At 43.0% G+C, this 15,135-nt stretch overlaps 1 protein-coding gene across 1 annotated transcript in view; it reads left to right on the top strand.

The window, feature by feature from the left end:
• The window catches only part of LOC145410992 (lysosome membrane protein 2-like), a 183,480-nt gene that overhangs the window by 153,532 nt on the left and 14,813 nt on the right, over positions 1–15,135 (top strand). Inside the window, exon 10 of the mRNA XM_080281051.1 lies at positions 6,248–6,310. Within this exon, the coding sequence (XP_080137177.1) occupies positions 6,248–6,310 (63 nt within the window). The remainder of the gene's footprint in view (positions 1–6,247; positions 6,311–15,135) is intronic.

Raw genomic sequence — 15,135 nt, 5'->3', positions numbered from 1 at the left:
GTATCTCATGCATCTTACCTTGAATCAAAACCTTCCTCTTCTGCTTCACGGGTTGTGTTGGGGCCATCATCGCACAACTGAGAATGTCACAGAGGAAAATCAAAGCCTGAAGAAGGTACGGAGCCACCAGCTACCACAAGTTTAACAGTGTAAGCAGCCATGGTTACAACTTGGCCAAGCATGTCCACACTTGCAAGAGAAAGGTAGGAACGGACGGAGGTGCGGTACCGCCACGTGAACACAGTGCTGTCATGTCTCTATCCACGTTTGGCTATGAGTACACAAGTAAAAAGCGTCAAATTGACCTACGAGCGCAACGGTCAATTTCACTCGGCCAGGCAAATTTTGCCATGCGGCAGTGACACTGGGTCCCCATACATCATGGCCTCTGGGAGCGTCCAGGTAATCCGGCTGGCCAGGCGACTTCGACCATTCAGGAGGGAGGCGAATGGCCGCTTGTGCCCAGGAGCGTCCGAGTGATCCGGGCGGCAGGGGGACTTGGACCGTTCAGTGACGAGGCAGACAGCCATTTTTGCTCAGCTTGTGGGTTAGGGTTTGTATTTCTCTCGCACGGCCAGTAGTGTCCAGGTGATCCAGGTGGCCGGGGAACTTTGACTGTTTGGTGAGTAGTCGGATGGTCATTTTTGCTCAGCTGATGGGTTAGGATCTGCATTACTTGTGTGTGGCCAGTGGCATCTGAATGATCCGGGTGGCCTGGGGACTTTGATCATTTGGTGAGGATGCAGACGTCCAGTTTTGCTCAGCTAGTGGTTTAGGATCTGTATTATTTGTCTGCAGCCAGTACTGTCCGAGTGATCCGGGCAGGTGGAGGACTTTGACCTTTTGAGGGGGCAGATGGCCAATTTTGCTCAAATGGTGGGTTTGGATCTATTACCCACTCTTGGACAGAGAGGCCAGCTGGCCACCAAACTGATTTTTCAAATTTATATGCTGCCCAACCAACGATGTCGGAAATTTTATGTTCAGATATGGACAAAAAAATCTGGATACGGAAATAATAGAACCAAGGCCTAACATTCAGATATGGAGCATGTTCAGATACTGAGCATCTGGGTAATCGAGTGATTACTGTATTTGGCTTGAAAAATGCCAACCCGGCAACCCCCATTATTTAGTCCAGTAAGCTGGAACTGTAAACAAGATCTGATCACTCGCTGTTTCTGCCGTAGACGAGAAGAGAACAAGCAAGTGATAGAGGCAATTGAATGTGTAAATGTGGAAGATTACATGGAAGAAAATGATCATAGTCTGACAATGGATATTGACTTTGGAGGAGGGTGAGGGAGAGGCCTGGGAGGAGGGCCATGTAGTCAGACGTTATCCTGACTTTGTCAGCCGTGGACACTAGTTTAGTCTGTCATTGCACCTCAGTTTCTGTTTGTGGGTTAGTTTTCAAAAGTTGTGTGGGTTAGTTTTCAAAAGTTGTGTTAATATACTAATTACTTATTACCGCTCAACAATAGAGTAAAAGTGGAATAGGAGAAAAATCAAGGTTTTTATTGACCTCTCAGAACCAATTAGAATTTTTCCCATTTAATTAAGCCTTTGGATTTGGCAAAATTGGGTTTGGCGCAGGTATTTTGGCACCAATTAGTTACCAAAATGGAGGAGTTATTTTTTATTTAGTATGTATTTTATTTTTATATGATGGTGTCTGAAAATGACTGGGTAAGACTAAATTATAGTTGTTGAGAGAGAAAGTAAGCTATCATGTAATGTGCTAGTGGATGGTGAAGCCTTAAATTGGTTGAAGATAGCACAGTGATAAGAAAGAAGGGAGTGTGAAGAAGTGAAAAGTATTGAAGTGGGTGATGGAAAAAAAAAAGTTGCTTGTACTTTGAAGCCCTGTTACAGAATAGAAAATGAGTACAGTTTCTGCAAGGGGACTGCATGGAGCAGTGTTAAAATGAGTACTCTGGGGGTGAGATACTGATGTGGCCTCATTATAAAAAAGTCAAAGATGTAGTGCAAAGGAGATGGATCTGCTGAAGACTGTGTATAATTTTGAGATTAGTTAAATATTATTGATCAGAGGGTAGTGGCATGTGCGTTTATAGTATGGCCACATAGAATAGATATGACTAGGGTAGTGGATAATGTAAGTGAAGTTGAAGGCATGGAAAGGCAAATTATTGGCTTATTTTAGTAAGTGAATGTGTGGGAAAGGATGATAAAGATTTAATAAGGATAGATGCATGAAGTATATATGGAGATGCACATGACAAGGACTGCCCAAACCTGAGAGTAGTGCCACTGGATTCTTCCCTATCAGTGAGTGTATACTGTCGAGGCAGTTACAGTGCCAAGGCACACTTGAAAGGTGTCCCTGTAACTGTCCTGGCAGGGTGCCTGTTGGCAAGTACCACAGCCACTGGTCGCTGCTGGCTGGCTATGGATCCCAAATCCCATGCCTAGGCCTGGGATTGTGCGGGTGCATGGGGCCTGTTGTATGTTTCTCCCCATTAATTATTCATTCCAGATCGTGACTAGAAAGAAAGATCTTCTAAGCAAGCCTGAGGAAACTAAATCACCCATGGGGATCAGAGTGTCATCATGGAATGTGGGAAGTTTGAGGAGTAGAGTCAGGGAAGTAGTTGAGGCATTTAGTAGGAGGTGGGTGGATGTGGGATGTGTACAGGAAGTCAGGTATAGAGGAGGATCAGCCAGAATGAATGCTGGGAAAGATACATGTTATAAGTTGTTTTGGCTGGGTAGGGCAGATGGATATGGTGGTGTGGGTTTGTTGGTTGGGAGAAATGGGTGGAATATGTCATGAATGTAGCGAGAGTCAGTGATAGGATAATAGTAGTGAAAATTTTGTTCGGTTGGATTATGTGTGCATTTATATCAGCGTATGCTTCACAGGCAGGCTTGGATGAAGTAGAGAAGGATAGATTCTGGGATTACCTAATACGTGTAGTAAGTGTTGTGGGGGATGATGAGATTGTAGTTTTGGGAGGGGACTTAAATAGTCATGTAGGTGAAGCAGCTCAAGGATATGAAGGAGTACATGGGTGATGTGCATTATTAGAAATGAGCAAGGGGAGGGGACGCTTGAGTTTGGGGAGGCAATGAACATGATTGTGTGCAACGCACATTTTAGGAAGAGAGAGAGTAGGTTGATAACATATGAGTCTGGGGGAAATAGCAGCCAGATAGACTGTTTCTTGGTTAGGATGGCTGATAGGAGGTTAGTGAGGGATGTTAAAGTTATAGGAAGTGAGGAGTGTGTGCAGCAACACAAGTTATTGATATGTGACATGGTGCTTAAAGAGCAGGTGATAAAGAAGAGGACCTATCCACTTAGGAGGAAAATATGGAAGTTGAAAAACCAGGCAGTAAGGGATGCCTGCTATAGCGAGATGAATCAAGTGTTGGCTGAAAAGAGAGACATTGAAAGAAGTGTTAATGAACAGTGCAGAGCCCAAATGGTGGCTGAACAGGGAGACATTGAAAGAAGTGTTAATGAACAGTACAGAGCCCACAAGAACATTCTCTTGAGAGTTATTGATTCAGTGTTTGAATGGACGATGGGCCCCCCCAAGACATTAAGTAGCATGGTGGTGGAATGAGGGTGTAGAAGTTGCAGTTAAGGAGAAAAGAAGGCATTACCATGAGTACAGAAAGGGTGGTAGCAGAGAGGATTACTTGGCTGCCAGGCATAAAGCTAGAAGAGAGGTTTACAGCGCAAAGTCTGAATCTCAGAAACTTTTACTAGAAAACCTAAATAGGGGAGAGAGGAAGAATATGATATTTAAGGTGGCAGATCAGATGAAGAGGGAGATTAGGGATATCGTTAAGTGAGCATTGAGTGAAGAATGGAGAAGGAAAGGCAATGGTGAACAGTGGGGATATTAAAAGACTCCTGGAGAAAGCACTACAACCAGTTGTTGAATTAGGAGTTTGACTGGGACAGTGAAGGTTTGGAGCCAGCATATCCAGTGCACGGCCCTTGGCCTTTGATTGACGCAGCTACTGCGAGCCGGGCAGTAGGCTGGATGGAGGTAGGGAAGGCAGTAGGTGTGTCTGGGTTGACTGCTGAAATATTGAAGGCCTCAAGAAATATAGGAGTGGAGCTAGTCACTGATTTGTTAAATACAATTATACTATATATGAGTGTGTTGTCCCAGATGCTTGGCTGAAGAGTGTAATTGTAAATGTGTACAAGGAGAAGGGTGATGCTCTGGAAAGAGGAAATTATAGAGGCATAAAGCTTTTGGACCAGATAATGAAGGTAATGGAGAGAGTTCTAGAAGGTATGATTAAAGAAGGAGTGAATATTGATGAGATGCAGTTTGGGTATGTGTCAGGCAAAGGGACCACTGATGCCATATTCATTGTTCAACAGCTGCAGGAAAAATATATAGGAATGAAAAGGGAACTGCACTTTATCTTTGTTGATTTGGAGAAAGTCTTTGACAGAGTCCCTAGAGAGGTGATGAAATGGGCAATGAGAAAGCTTGGGATCAAGGAGTGGCTTGTTAGGGTGGTTATGGCCATGTATGTGGGTGCTTGCACCCAGGTAAGAGTGAATGGAGTTTTGAGTGAGGAGTTTTCCCTGAATGTCAGTGTGCATCAGGGATCAGTCTTGAACTCCTTGTTGTTCATTATGGTACAGTACTTGAAGCCCTCTCACATGACATCAGAAATGGACTCCCAAGGGAGATGTATGCTGATGATTTTGGTGTTGATTGCAGAAAGTGAAAGGGAGGCACAGAAAAGATTTAGGAAATGGAGAGATGGTATGGGGCACAAGGGTTTAAGAGTAAATGCAGATAAAACAAAAATGATGGTATCTAGGGCTGGGGGCGATACAGTCAAAGAAGAGGGGAAGTGGCCATGTGCGATTTGTCACAAGGGCATGGGAAGTAATTCCATCTTGTGCAATGCTTGTGACAAGGTGCATAAGAGATGTAGTGGTATTTGAGGTAGACTGTGAGATAATGCTGATTTCATATGTGTGGTGTGTCAGAGAGAGCATGTGGAGATTGACAGGCGTGAAAGGATTGAACTTGCTGGTGAGTCTCTTGAGTTTGTGGAAGCGTTTTGTTATTTGGGAGATATTTTATGTGCTGGAGGTGAGGTTGGAGCCAGCTCTGCGGCTAGAGTGAGGAGTGGTTGGAAGAAGTTCAGGGAGCTGTTGCCTCTCCTGACATTGAGAGGGTTCTTCCTCTGTGCTAAGGGATCTTTGTATGTGGCATGTGTTAGGAGTGTAATGCTGTATGGTAGTGAGACCTGGGCAGTAAAGGAAGAGGTTATTCGCAGGCACACATATACGGAAATGATAATGATTAGGTGGATATGCAGTGCGTCCCTGAGTGCGAGGCCTGGGGTGGAGCTAGGTTTACAGTGGAAGAGTTGAGAGGTAGATGGGACTGCAGTGTATTGGTGTTGTGATGAGGAGGGGTATATTGAGATGGTTTGGACTTGTGGAGAGGATGGGGGATGATACTTGGGTGCAGAAAGTGAGAAGTGTTGATGTTAGGGGTAGGGTAGCAGGGGGCAGACTGAAAAAGACCTGGAATGAGGTCATTGAGTGTGACATCAGAGATAAGGGACTAAATAGGGAGGCTGCCAGAGCTCGAACAGCATGGAGAGCCACCATTGGGTGACCAAAGCTGAGGCATGCAAGTGTGTTCAATCCTTCAAAAATGAAATGAAACAAGTGAAATGAAATGAAATGATCATTCCTTCTGACAAGGAAAGTATGTTTTCACCCCTCTTTGTTTAGTCCAACAAGGAGAGTATGTTTTCACCTCTGTTTGTTTGTTTATTTGCTTGCTTGTTTGTCTGTTAGTAGGATTACTCAAAAACTAAAAGAGTGATTTAGACTAAATTTGGTGAATAGATAGCCCATGTCCCAGGGAACAATTGATTAACTTTTGGGACCTGTCCGAATCATATTACAGATTCTGGATCTGGAAAACATTTTGGTGAAACTCTAATCAGTGATGAGAAAACAACCCATAATGAAGAGTGGATTGGAGATTACATAGCCCTTGTTGGAGAGATGCACACCACTGAGTGCCCCTCTAGTTATGGGATGCAACTGAAATTTTGTAGGGGATAAATGATTATAGGTTTTATGGCTTATTTTTGTGGGCATTGTTAATAATTTTCCCTGCTTCCCTGCATCAGTATTAGAGTAATGAAAAAGTAGGTATTGATGTTTTATGTATTTGCAGCAGCTTATAAAATCCACTAATTTTTAAATGTAATTTTTCAGGGTGTGACAGGACTGCCAGCAGATATTATTGAGAAATTGCAGTTAGCTGAAAACACTCCACCGGTAAGCATGTAGAATAATAGAATTTGGAAACAGACAGTCATATGGTAACCTAACTAATGTGGAAGAAATTATACCATATGGTAACCTAACTAATGTGGAAGAAATTATACCCTCCCTTCCTCCTCACCCTCTTTTTCTACCCCTAACCTCACTTTATACAAGGTGTCCTAGGACTTGATGAACTAACTACATAATATGATTCCTGGGACAGTTATACGATGTAATTATTTTGTGAACTAGTGTTGTATTCACAGTGATTATTGAGTTCTGAGTGTTTAAATTTGAACAAGAAAACACTCAGAGAGCGCATACCTCTCCAATGCCATTACCATTAAAAAGGATCCGGATCCTGGTCCGTGGATATAGACTCTGGCTTCAGATCCGTCCCAAAATTTAATCAATTCATTCTTGGTCCATGACCCACCTTTCCACAAAATTCATCGAAATTCATTGAGAACTTTTGAAGATATGGTACTGAATACTCTGGATCCTGATCCGCCCCAGAATTTAATAATTTCTTCCTCGGCCCATGGCCCACCCTTCCACAAAATTTCATCAAAATGCGTTCATAACTTTTTGAGTAATACCGGATCCAGATCCGTGGATATAGGATCCAGATTTGCCTCAAAATTTAATCAGATTTCCCCTGGTCCATGGCCCACCTTTCCACAAAATTTCAGAGAAATTCATGGAGAACTTCTGGAAATATTGTGCAAGATCCAGGTCTGCTCCAAAATTTAATCATTTTTTTTTTCTTGGCCCATGGCCTGCCCTTCCACAAAATTTCATCAAAACCCATTCATAGCTGTTTGAGTAATCCTGCTAACTGACAGACCAACAAACCAGCATGGGGTAAAACATAACCCTTTTGGTGGAGGTAATGATGGTGATGGGAAAAATCACCCCTTTTTGCCAGTTCACTGCACTTCATCATTTTATCGTTTGATTTGATAGTTCGTAGTACATAGAGTATTTAATTGATGATTGTCCATCTACCCATCATCCAATCCTATTTTGCCCTATAAAGAGCATAAGAGTCTGGGGCTGTGCAAATTGGTCCTGACATTTAAGATGAGAGTGACTAGCTTCACTCATCCTGAGTGGCATTATGTGAGTAGTAAACCTCAACCACCCCTTGGACATAAACCTACACAGGCTGAATCTGATTGGAGCACCTTAATTATCCACTAAACCACCAGGTGCCAAAATTTGGTTATATGTTTACCACACAGCATAGTAAATAGTTTCCTGGTGTACAGGAAACCATTTGGCTTGTGACTTAGAGTCATCCATAGGCAGAAGGAAGAGGGAAGAATGAAGGAAAGAAAGACAGAAGAGGGAGTGCAAAGTCATCCGTAGGCAGAAGGAAGAGGAAAGGTTGAAGGAAAAAAAGACAGAAGAGGAAGGAAGGAAGAAAGGAGAGGGCAGACACCCAAAGCTACCTTACATAGAGTGAGTGGATGGTGAGCACCCCCACCTACCACCTGTGTTATTTTCTGTAAAGATTAAGTTGCTACAGGTATTGAGGCTAGCAGTAGGAGTGAATAGAAATGGATAGTTTCTCTTATTACCACCTTTCAGATTCTGTGATTCACAGTGTTGCAAATTGAGGATATGTTCCCAGAACAATTGTAGAATGAAACAGGAATTGCCTCCTGAAGTTAGTGCTTCAGTTCCTACAACACCCTGTATGCTGTACTCCCTCCCTTTTTGCAGGGGTTACGTCACACATTCCCGCAAATGCTGAAATTCAGCAAATACTGGTCATGCACCCCAAAGAGGACCTGCAGTAGCGATAAACCAATATGGTTGCCTAATCACCCTCTGCATTGCCCAAAAATATCTTAAGACAGACCATACACTGTACTATATATAACTGTATAACTCAGGCTAATAATAACTGTCATTTTAACCCGCTATGTCCTGGCAGATTTTACACCATTGCCCCCCCCCCCCCCCCCCAATCCCGGCCGTTTTTTTTTTTTTATTTTTATTTTTTTTTTTTTTTTTTTTTTTGTGGGGGGGGGGGGCCTAAAACCTCCGCTTTTTATGAGAAACATCGAAAATTCAGAGAGAAAATGCTCACCTGAGCTTAGAAATGCCCTGTACAGGTGACCCTCCCCTCACCTTGTACCATCTTCTCTCAAGCCACACTCCAGAGAAGACGTTTTCTGTGGGAGGGGTAACTATTCCAAATCACTCAGAATTGGTGGATATTTACTTATTTGGTACGAATTTGTATGTAGTACAAGAGTATATTGGTTTTCACACAATAATATAGGTGATATAAGTGTTGTGTCACTCACCAAACACATCAACATACCACACCTTCCTTAGCGATGTTACCTCCTCATCACTTCAGCTTGTTTCTTCCTCAAACGTCACGTAATATTTGTCCTCCACATCAGGAATCACTTTCGCCTTGAATTTTGTCATCGGAGAGACCGTGGCTTGACATGTCTTTACTGGCCAGGTCACTGCTAACAGGTGAGTTGCCGAGAAAACGACGTGGGGGGGGGTCACGTGGCTCCAGGCAGTGTTGCTGCCTGGCGTTGGGTAGAGGAAGGTCTCCCACATATGCCTATCAAAAATCACCCGCAAAACTTGAAAAATGTGCAAATGACGGACCTAGCAATTGCAAAACACGTTACCGGGAGTCATCGTGACAAAACGTTGCAACGTGTGTACACGTTGACTGGGCGCCTCAGGTTAATACAGTTCCTGCTATTAACCACAAGTGTTTATCTTACCTCTTCTCTCGTGCTTTGTATCCCACTTCTCATCTTAAGCACTTGAGCATTTTTATTCATATATATCATCCACCAATGAGTTGTTAAGGAAAATTATTTTGCAGTCAGTTATTTATTTAACAGTGGAGTACACAAATATCTTCATATCTTTCACCACTGCCTTGCATCCACTAGCAGGAGATGAGGTGATTGTTGTAGTAGTAGTGGTAGTTGTTCCCTAGGCAGTCTGGCCGAACAGCCCCGAGTCCCTGAGGAAGACCATGGCCAAGACTGGGCTTTCCCACAGAGCTCTCAAGGAGTGTATTTTGTGTTGTCGGCGTAGATGATTGTGTGCAATGCAGTCTTCCATAATGTGCTTAATAGTATGGGGTACTGTGTTACATCCTGGACAGGCATTAGCGATGGAGCCATCCAGCCTCTTCTGATAACTTAAGAGGGCTGGATGATGCCCACATCTCAGCCTGGCCAGGTGGACCCTGTCCTCACAAGGGAGATAGGATTCAGAAGGGTGGATATCAAGAGCCAATGCATGCAGCTGAGTGATTGTTGTTTACAGCCTTTGATGCACTTCATGTGATGCAATAACTCCATGGTCTGTGTCTGCATATCTATCCCACAGAATACCTGTTTGCTGTTCATTTATGATCTGTTTATGATAATGCACACTTGTCTAAGTCTGCATTCTTACAGTCTTGTAGATATAGTAAAATCTTAAATGTCTATCTATCTATCTATTGCCAGACGCCTCAGTCCCGATTGGGGTGGCCACAAACAAATCGCCTCCAAGTCGCCCTGTCCCCCGCCATTTCACTGCCCTGCTTCCAACTCACACCCCCCTCTCTCATATACCTCTCCACCCCATCCCTCCATCTCATCCTCGGCCTCCCCCTCCCTCTTCCCCCCTCCACCTCACTCACATACACTCTCTTCGTCAGTCTTTGACCCTCCATCCTCTCCACGTGGCCAAACCGCCTCAGTGTGTTCCTCATAACGCTTCCTATCACATCCACATCCACACCACAACGCTCCTTTATATCCTCATTCGTCAGCCTGTCTCTCCATGTGACTCCACAGGCTCCTTTTAAATAACTCATTTCCACTGCTCTCACTCTTGACTTGTGTCCTTCCAACAACGTCCAAGCTTCACTTCCATACGTTAGAGTTGGTATCACAATACTGTCATGTAGTAACTTTTTCACTTCCATGCTCACTTCCCTGTTTCTTATCACTGCTTTCAAAGAACCAGCAACCTTTCTTCTCTGCTGTACCCTTTCAAGCACTTCACCCTCCAAACCTCCATCCTTACTCATCACACTACCCAAGTACTTAAACGTACTCACATTTTCCAATTCCTCACCATCCAACCTCGCTGTACATTCACTGACTTCATCTCTCTCAAAGACTATCACTTTACTCTTCCCTACATTCACCTTTAGACTCCGTTTCTTACACACTCTCCCAAACTCATCCACCAAGCCTTGCAGCTCCCCTTCGTCTTCACTCAACAACACAGTATCATCTGCAAACAACAGTACAGGGAGTTTCCAAACACTATCCTCTCTCACCAGGGCCACTCCAACATCCACTACCCTACCTTGTACCTCTTTTATTACCCCATCCATGTACAGATTGAACAACCATGGAGACATGACACATCCCTGTTTCAACCCAACCATCAAAGAGAAAAATTCACTTAGTTCACCATCCACATGCACTGCAGCCTTAGCACCATCATACATACTCTTCACAGCATTCAACAACTTCCCCTCTACTTCATATATTCTTAATACTTTCCACAATCCTTGTCTGTCCACCCTGTCATGTGCTTTCTCCTAATCCATGAAAGCCGCATACAACTTCTTTCCCTTCTCTAGAAACTTTTGCACTAAAGATCTAAGAATGAATATCTGATCTACACAACCTACACAATCTATCTATCTATTCTATCTATAGCCCGACGCCCTAATCCCGCAAAGGGTGGCCGCAGACAAAATGCCTCCAGGTCACTCTGTCACCCACCATTTGACTCCCCTCCCCCCAACTCACCCCCCCCTCCCTCATATACCTCTCAACTCCATCCCACCACCTCATCCTCGGTCTACTCCTCCCTCTCCCTCCCTCCACCTCACCTACATACACCCTCTTAGTCAGTCTTTCATTCTCCATCCTCTCCACATGTCCAAACCACCTCAGTGTATTTCTCCTAATCTTTTCAACCACATCCACATCTACCCCACAACGTTCCTTCACTTCTTCATTCGTCAACCTGTCCCTCCACGTCATTCCACATGCTCCTCTCAAGTAACTCATTTCCACTGCTCTCACTCTTGACTTGTTCCCTTCTTGCAAGGTCCACGCCTCGCTTCCATACGTCAGGGTAGGGATCACAATACCATCATGCAGTGACTTCTTAACTTCCATACTCACCTCCCTATTTCTCATCACTGCTTTCAGTGTACCAACAACCTTCCTTCCCTGCTGTACCCTTTCATTTACTTCATCCCCCAAAGTTCCATCCTTACTCATCACACTACCCAAGTACTTGAATGCACTCACATTCTCCATATCCTCACCATCCAACCTCACTGCACACTCTGTGACTTCATTCCTCTCAAACACCATAACTTTACTTTTGTTTACATTAACTTTCAGCTTCCTCCTCCTACACACTGTCCCAAATTCATTCACCTACACAAGAGGTAAATAATTACAGTGGTTATATTGCAGTTTACTCAGATATCAGTTTAACAGTAACACAGAATATGTAAAAGAAATGTTTTAGAAGGCTACAGCCTACTAACAACTCTGATTTCATTAAAAGTGAGTAAAAAGTGGGGGCGCTCACCATCCACTTACTCGATATAGTGCTGCTTTGGGTGTCTGCCCTTTCCTCTCTACCTTCTTTCCTCTTCTGTCTTTCTTTCCTTCATTCTTTCCTCTTCCTTCTGCCTACGGGTGACTTTATGCTCCCTCATCTGTCTGTCTTTCCTTCATTCTTTCCTCTTCTTTCTGCTCGTGGATGACTCTGCACTGAGTGACAAGCCAAATGTTTCTTGTACAGCAGGAAACCATTTACTATGCCAGGTGGCAGCCATATAACCAAATTATGGCACATGGTGTTTTAATGGGCAATTAAGGCACTCAATCGGATTGAGCAGGTGTAGGTTTATATCCAAGGGATGGTAGGTGTTTATTGCTCATATAATGCCACCCAGGGATGAGTGAGGCTGGTCATTCTCATCTTAAATGTCAGGACCAACTTGCCTAGCCCTGGGCTCCTATGCACCTCATAGGGCAACATAGGATAATAATGATAATAATAATAATAATAATAATAATAATAATCTGGTCTTTTGTTTCTCAAAAGCGCCAGTTCTTCCTTTTGGGAATTCACTAGCGCTCGACACACATACATTATTTTTACAATTACAAGAATTGTGACATTTCTTGTATATAATACAAGCTACATCATATATACATGAAAGTGGCAATAATTAAACCCTATAATCATCCGTCACAGAACCTCTCTCCAGGTCATAGCATTTTGAAAAAAGAAAGGCTTTCAGCTGTCTCTTATAGGATTCAACTGTAGAGAGTTGTCTTATGGACAATGGCAATCTGTTATATAATCTAGGGGCTCTATATGCAAAAGAACGATCAGAGAAAGATGACTGGTGAATGGCTCCTGGCTCATCAAGACGCAAGGCATCATCTTCACTGCGTAACATCACACCTGGGCATGCCGATGGGAGTTTTAACAATTCAGCAGGATACTTCAGTTCACCAAACTTAAGAACCTTGAATGTAATAAGACACAGTTTAAATTCAATTCTAGCCTTTACTGGTAACCAATGCAACTCAATTCAGAAACGGGGTAGTTGAGGTTCTCGGGGGGAGACCAAAGATAAGCCGTGCCGCCCTGTTCAACACAGACTGAACTTTTGTTAGTATATTATTTGGAAGACCAACCCACAGTGAATTACAATAATCAACACGAGACAAGACCACTGCATGGACCAGTGTTAAGAGGCACCGTCTATTCAGGAATTTTCTCATGGAGTACAGAGTTCTGATATGCAAGTTACACCCTCTTACAACCTGATTAATATGTTCTTTGTAATTTAACTTAGAATTAAAATAAACACCCAGATTTCGAACAGAATTGACTTGATGCAGCTGTGACACGCCAATGTTCAAAGCCAGGGCATTGTCAGTGTCATCACCCCTTCTGTTTCCTCTGATGATGATGATCTCAGTTTTACCATCATTCAGCTTAAGTTTCCTCTTAGCCATCCAAATCTTAATATCAGACATCAGAGATTCAAACTTTGTCTTGGTATTGTTGATATCTGACATCTTAGCATAGAGCTGGGTGTCATCAGCATAAAAATGATAGGACACATCATGAGCATCAAGTAGAGATGATAAACTACTTGTGTAGATAGTAAATAGAATTGGACCCAAAACTGAATCCTTAAGGGACAAATAGAAGGGGAGCAGAATCAGAGCTAGCGTAATCAACAACCACTCTCTGAGATATGTCCGACAGATACGACTTAAGGAGCAAAAGGGCACTATCACAAACGCCATAAAAATACAGATCATCCAACAATAGTTTATGATCTCCTGTAACAAAAGCTGCAGACAGATCCAATAGAACTAGGAGAGAGGACATCCCACTACAAGTGTTTGCCACCAAGTCACTCTGAATCCTTGTTAGTGCAGTTTCAGTTGAATGGTATTTTCTGTATGCTGATTGAACAACAGGAACAACTCTGTTGTGTTCCAGTAGAGGTAAGAGTTGATTGAGTATGGCCCGCTCAATAATCTTGGATAAAAAAGACAGGTTAGAGACGAGACGATAATTTGTCATGCTCTCAACATCAAGGCCAGGTTTCTTAATTTGGGGCCTAAGCAAAGCACGTTTCTCAGACTGCACAAAATTACTTTCTAAGAAGCATCTATTTATTATGTTGCAGATAAAGTCTGCAGCATGCTCATTCACATCAGGCAGTTGTGACATGTTACACGGATCGAGTGAGGAAAATGTTTTATTAAGTTCTCTGATGTAACATTTGACTTGGTTTACATCCAGCGGATGAAATGTTGAAAGCAAATGATCCCCGGTGCACCGTGGCTGGAAGTCAACTGTGTACGCTTCACTAGGAGAACTGCTGTCTAAATCACTTCTTATGCGAGATATCTTACTTGTAAAAAATGAAGCAAAATCAGAAGCCAATTGGGCATCAGATACAGAAGTTGGTTTAACAATTACATTCCTCCGACCAACCAAATTCTTCACAAGTGCAGACAGTTTTTTTTTTTTATCACCACCACATGAATCAACTTTATTTTGATAATACCTAGCCTTTTGGGATTTTACAGTGTGAACGACTGCTCTTCTCGCAAAAACATAACGCAAACGAGTTATTTCAGTCTGCTGCAAGCGTCACTCACGTTCTGCGCTTCTACGCTGTCTATGCAAAGAATTAATGGATGGACCATACCACGGAGAATTATCACGTACAGTGATTGTTTTTACTACTTCAGGACAATATTGGTCAAAAATTGACCTGAGCTCGTTGCTGTAAATATCAACCAATTCACCAGAAGAAAGACGTGATGAATCAATGGAGTTTAAGCGTTGATCAGTTTCAAAACACATCAACTGGCGGTCAACATTGTTGTAACTTCTGAACCTGATGACCTTTTTATATGAAGGGGATTTCGGGACGTCAAAACTAAGAGTGATCAGAGCATGATCAGAGATGAGGGGGTCAAATGAGTCAACCTCCACATCTGATACACGCCTGCAACCAACAGGGGACAAGATCAAGTCAAGTACATGTCCTGAGACATGAGTTGGATTACTCACATGATTGAAAAAATTGTTCTGGGTGATCAACTCAAGGAATTCTGAAGAAAATGGTTTTGACTCGACTGTCAACCCAATAATTGAAATCACCACAAACAAGAAGTCCTCCAGGTTTAAGAGAAAACCCTTCAAGAAACTGCCCAAACTCCTCCATAAAACCTCGATCTCTGCCCGGATGACCTGGTCGGTAAACAATTGCA

This window comes from Coenobita brevimanus, chromosome 87, assembly GCF_032717465.1.
Source record: "Coenobita brevimanus isolate Jiangsu-jjx chromosome 87, ASM3271746v2, whole genome shotgun sequence".
Lineage (NCBI taxonomy): Eukaryota > Metazoa > Arthropoda > Malacostraca > Decapoda > Coenobitidae > Coenobita > Coenobita brevimanus.
Note: the sequence above shows the minus strand (reverse complement) of the source record. Positions and strands in the feature narration are given on the sequence as shown.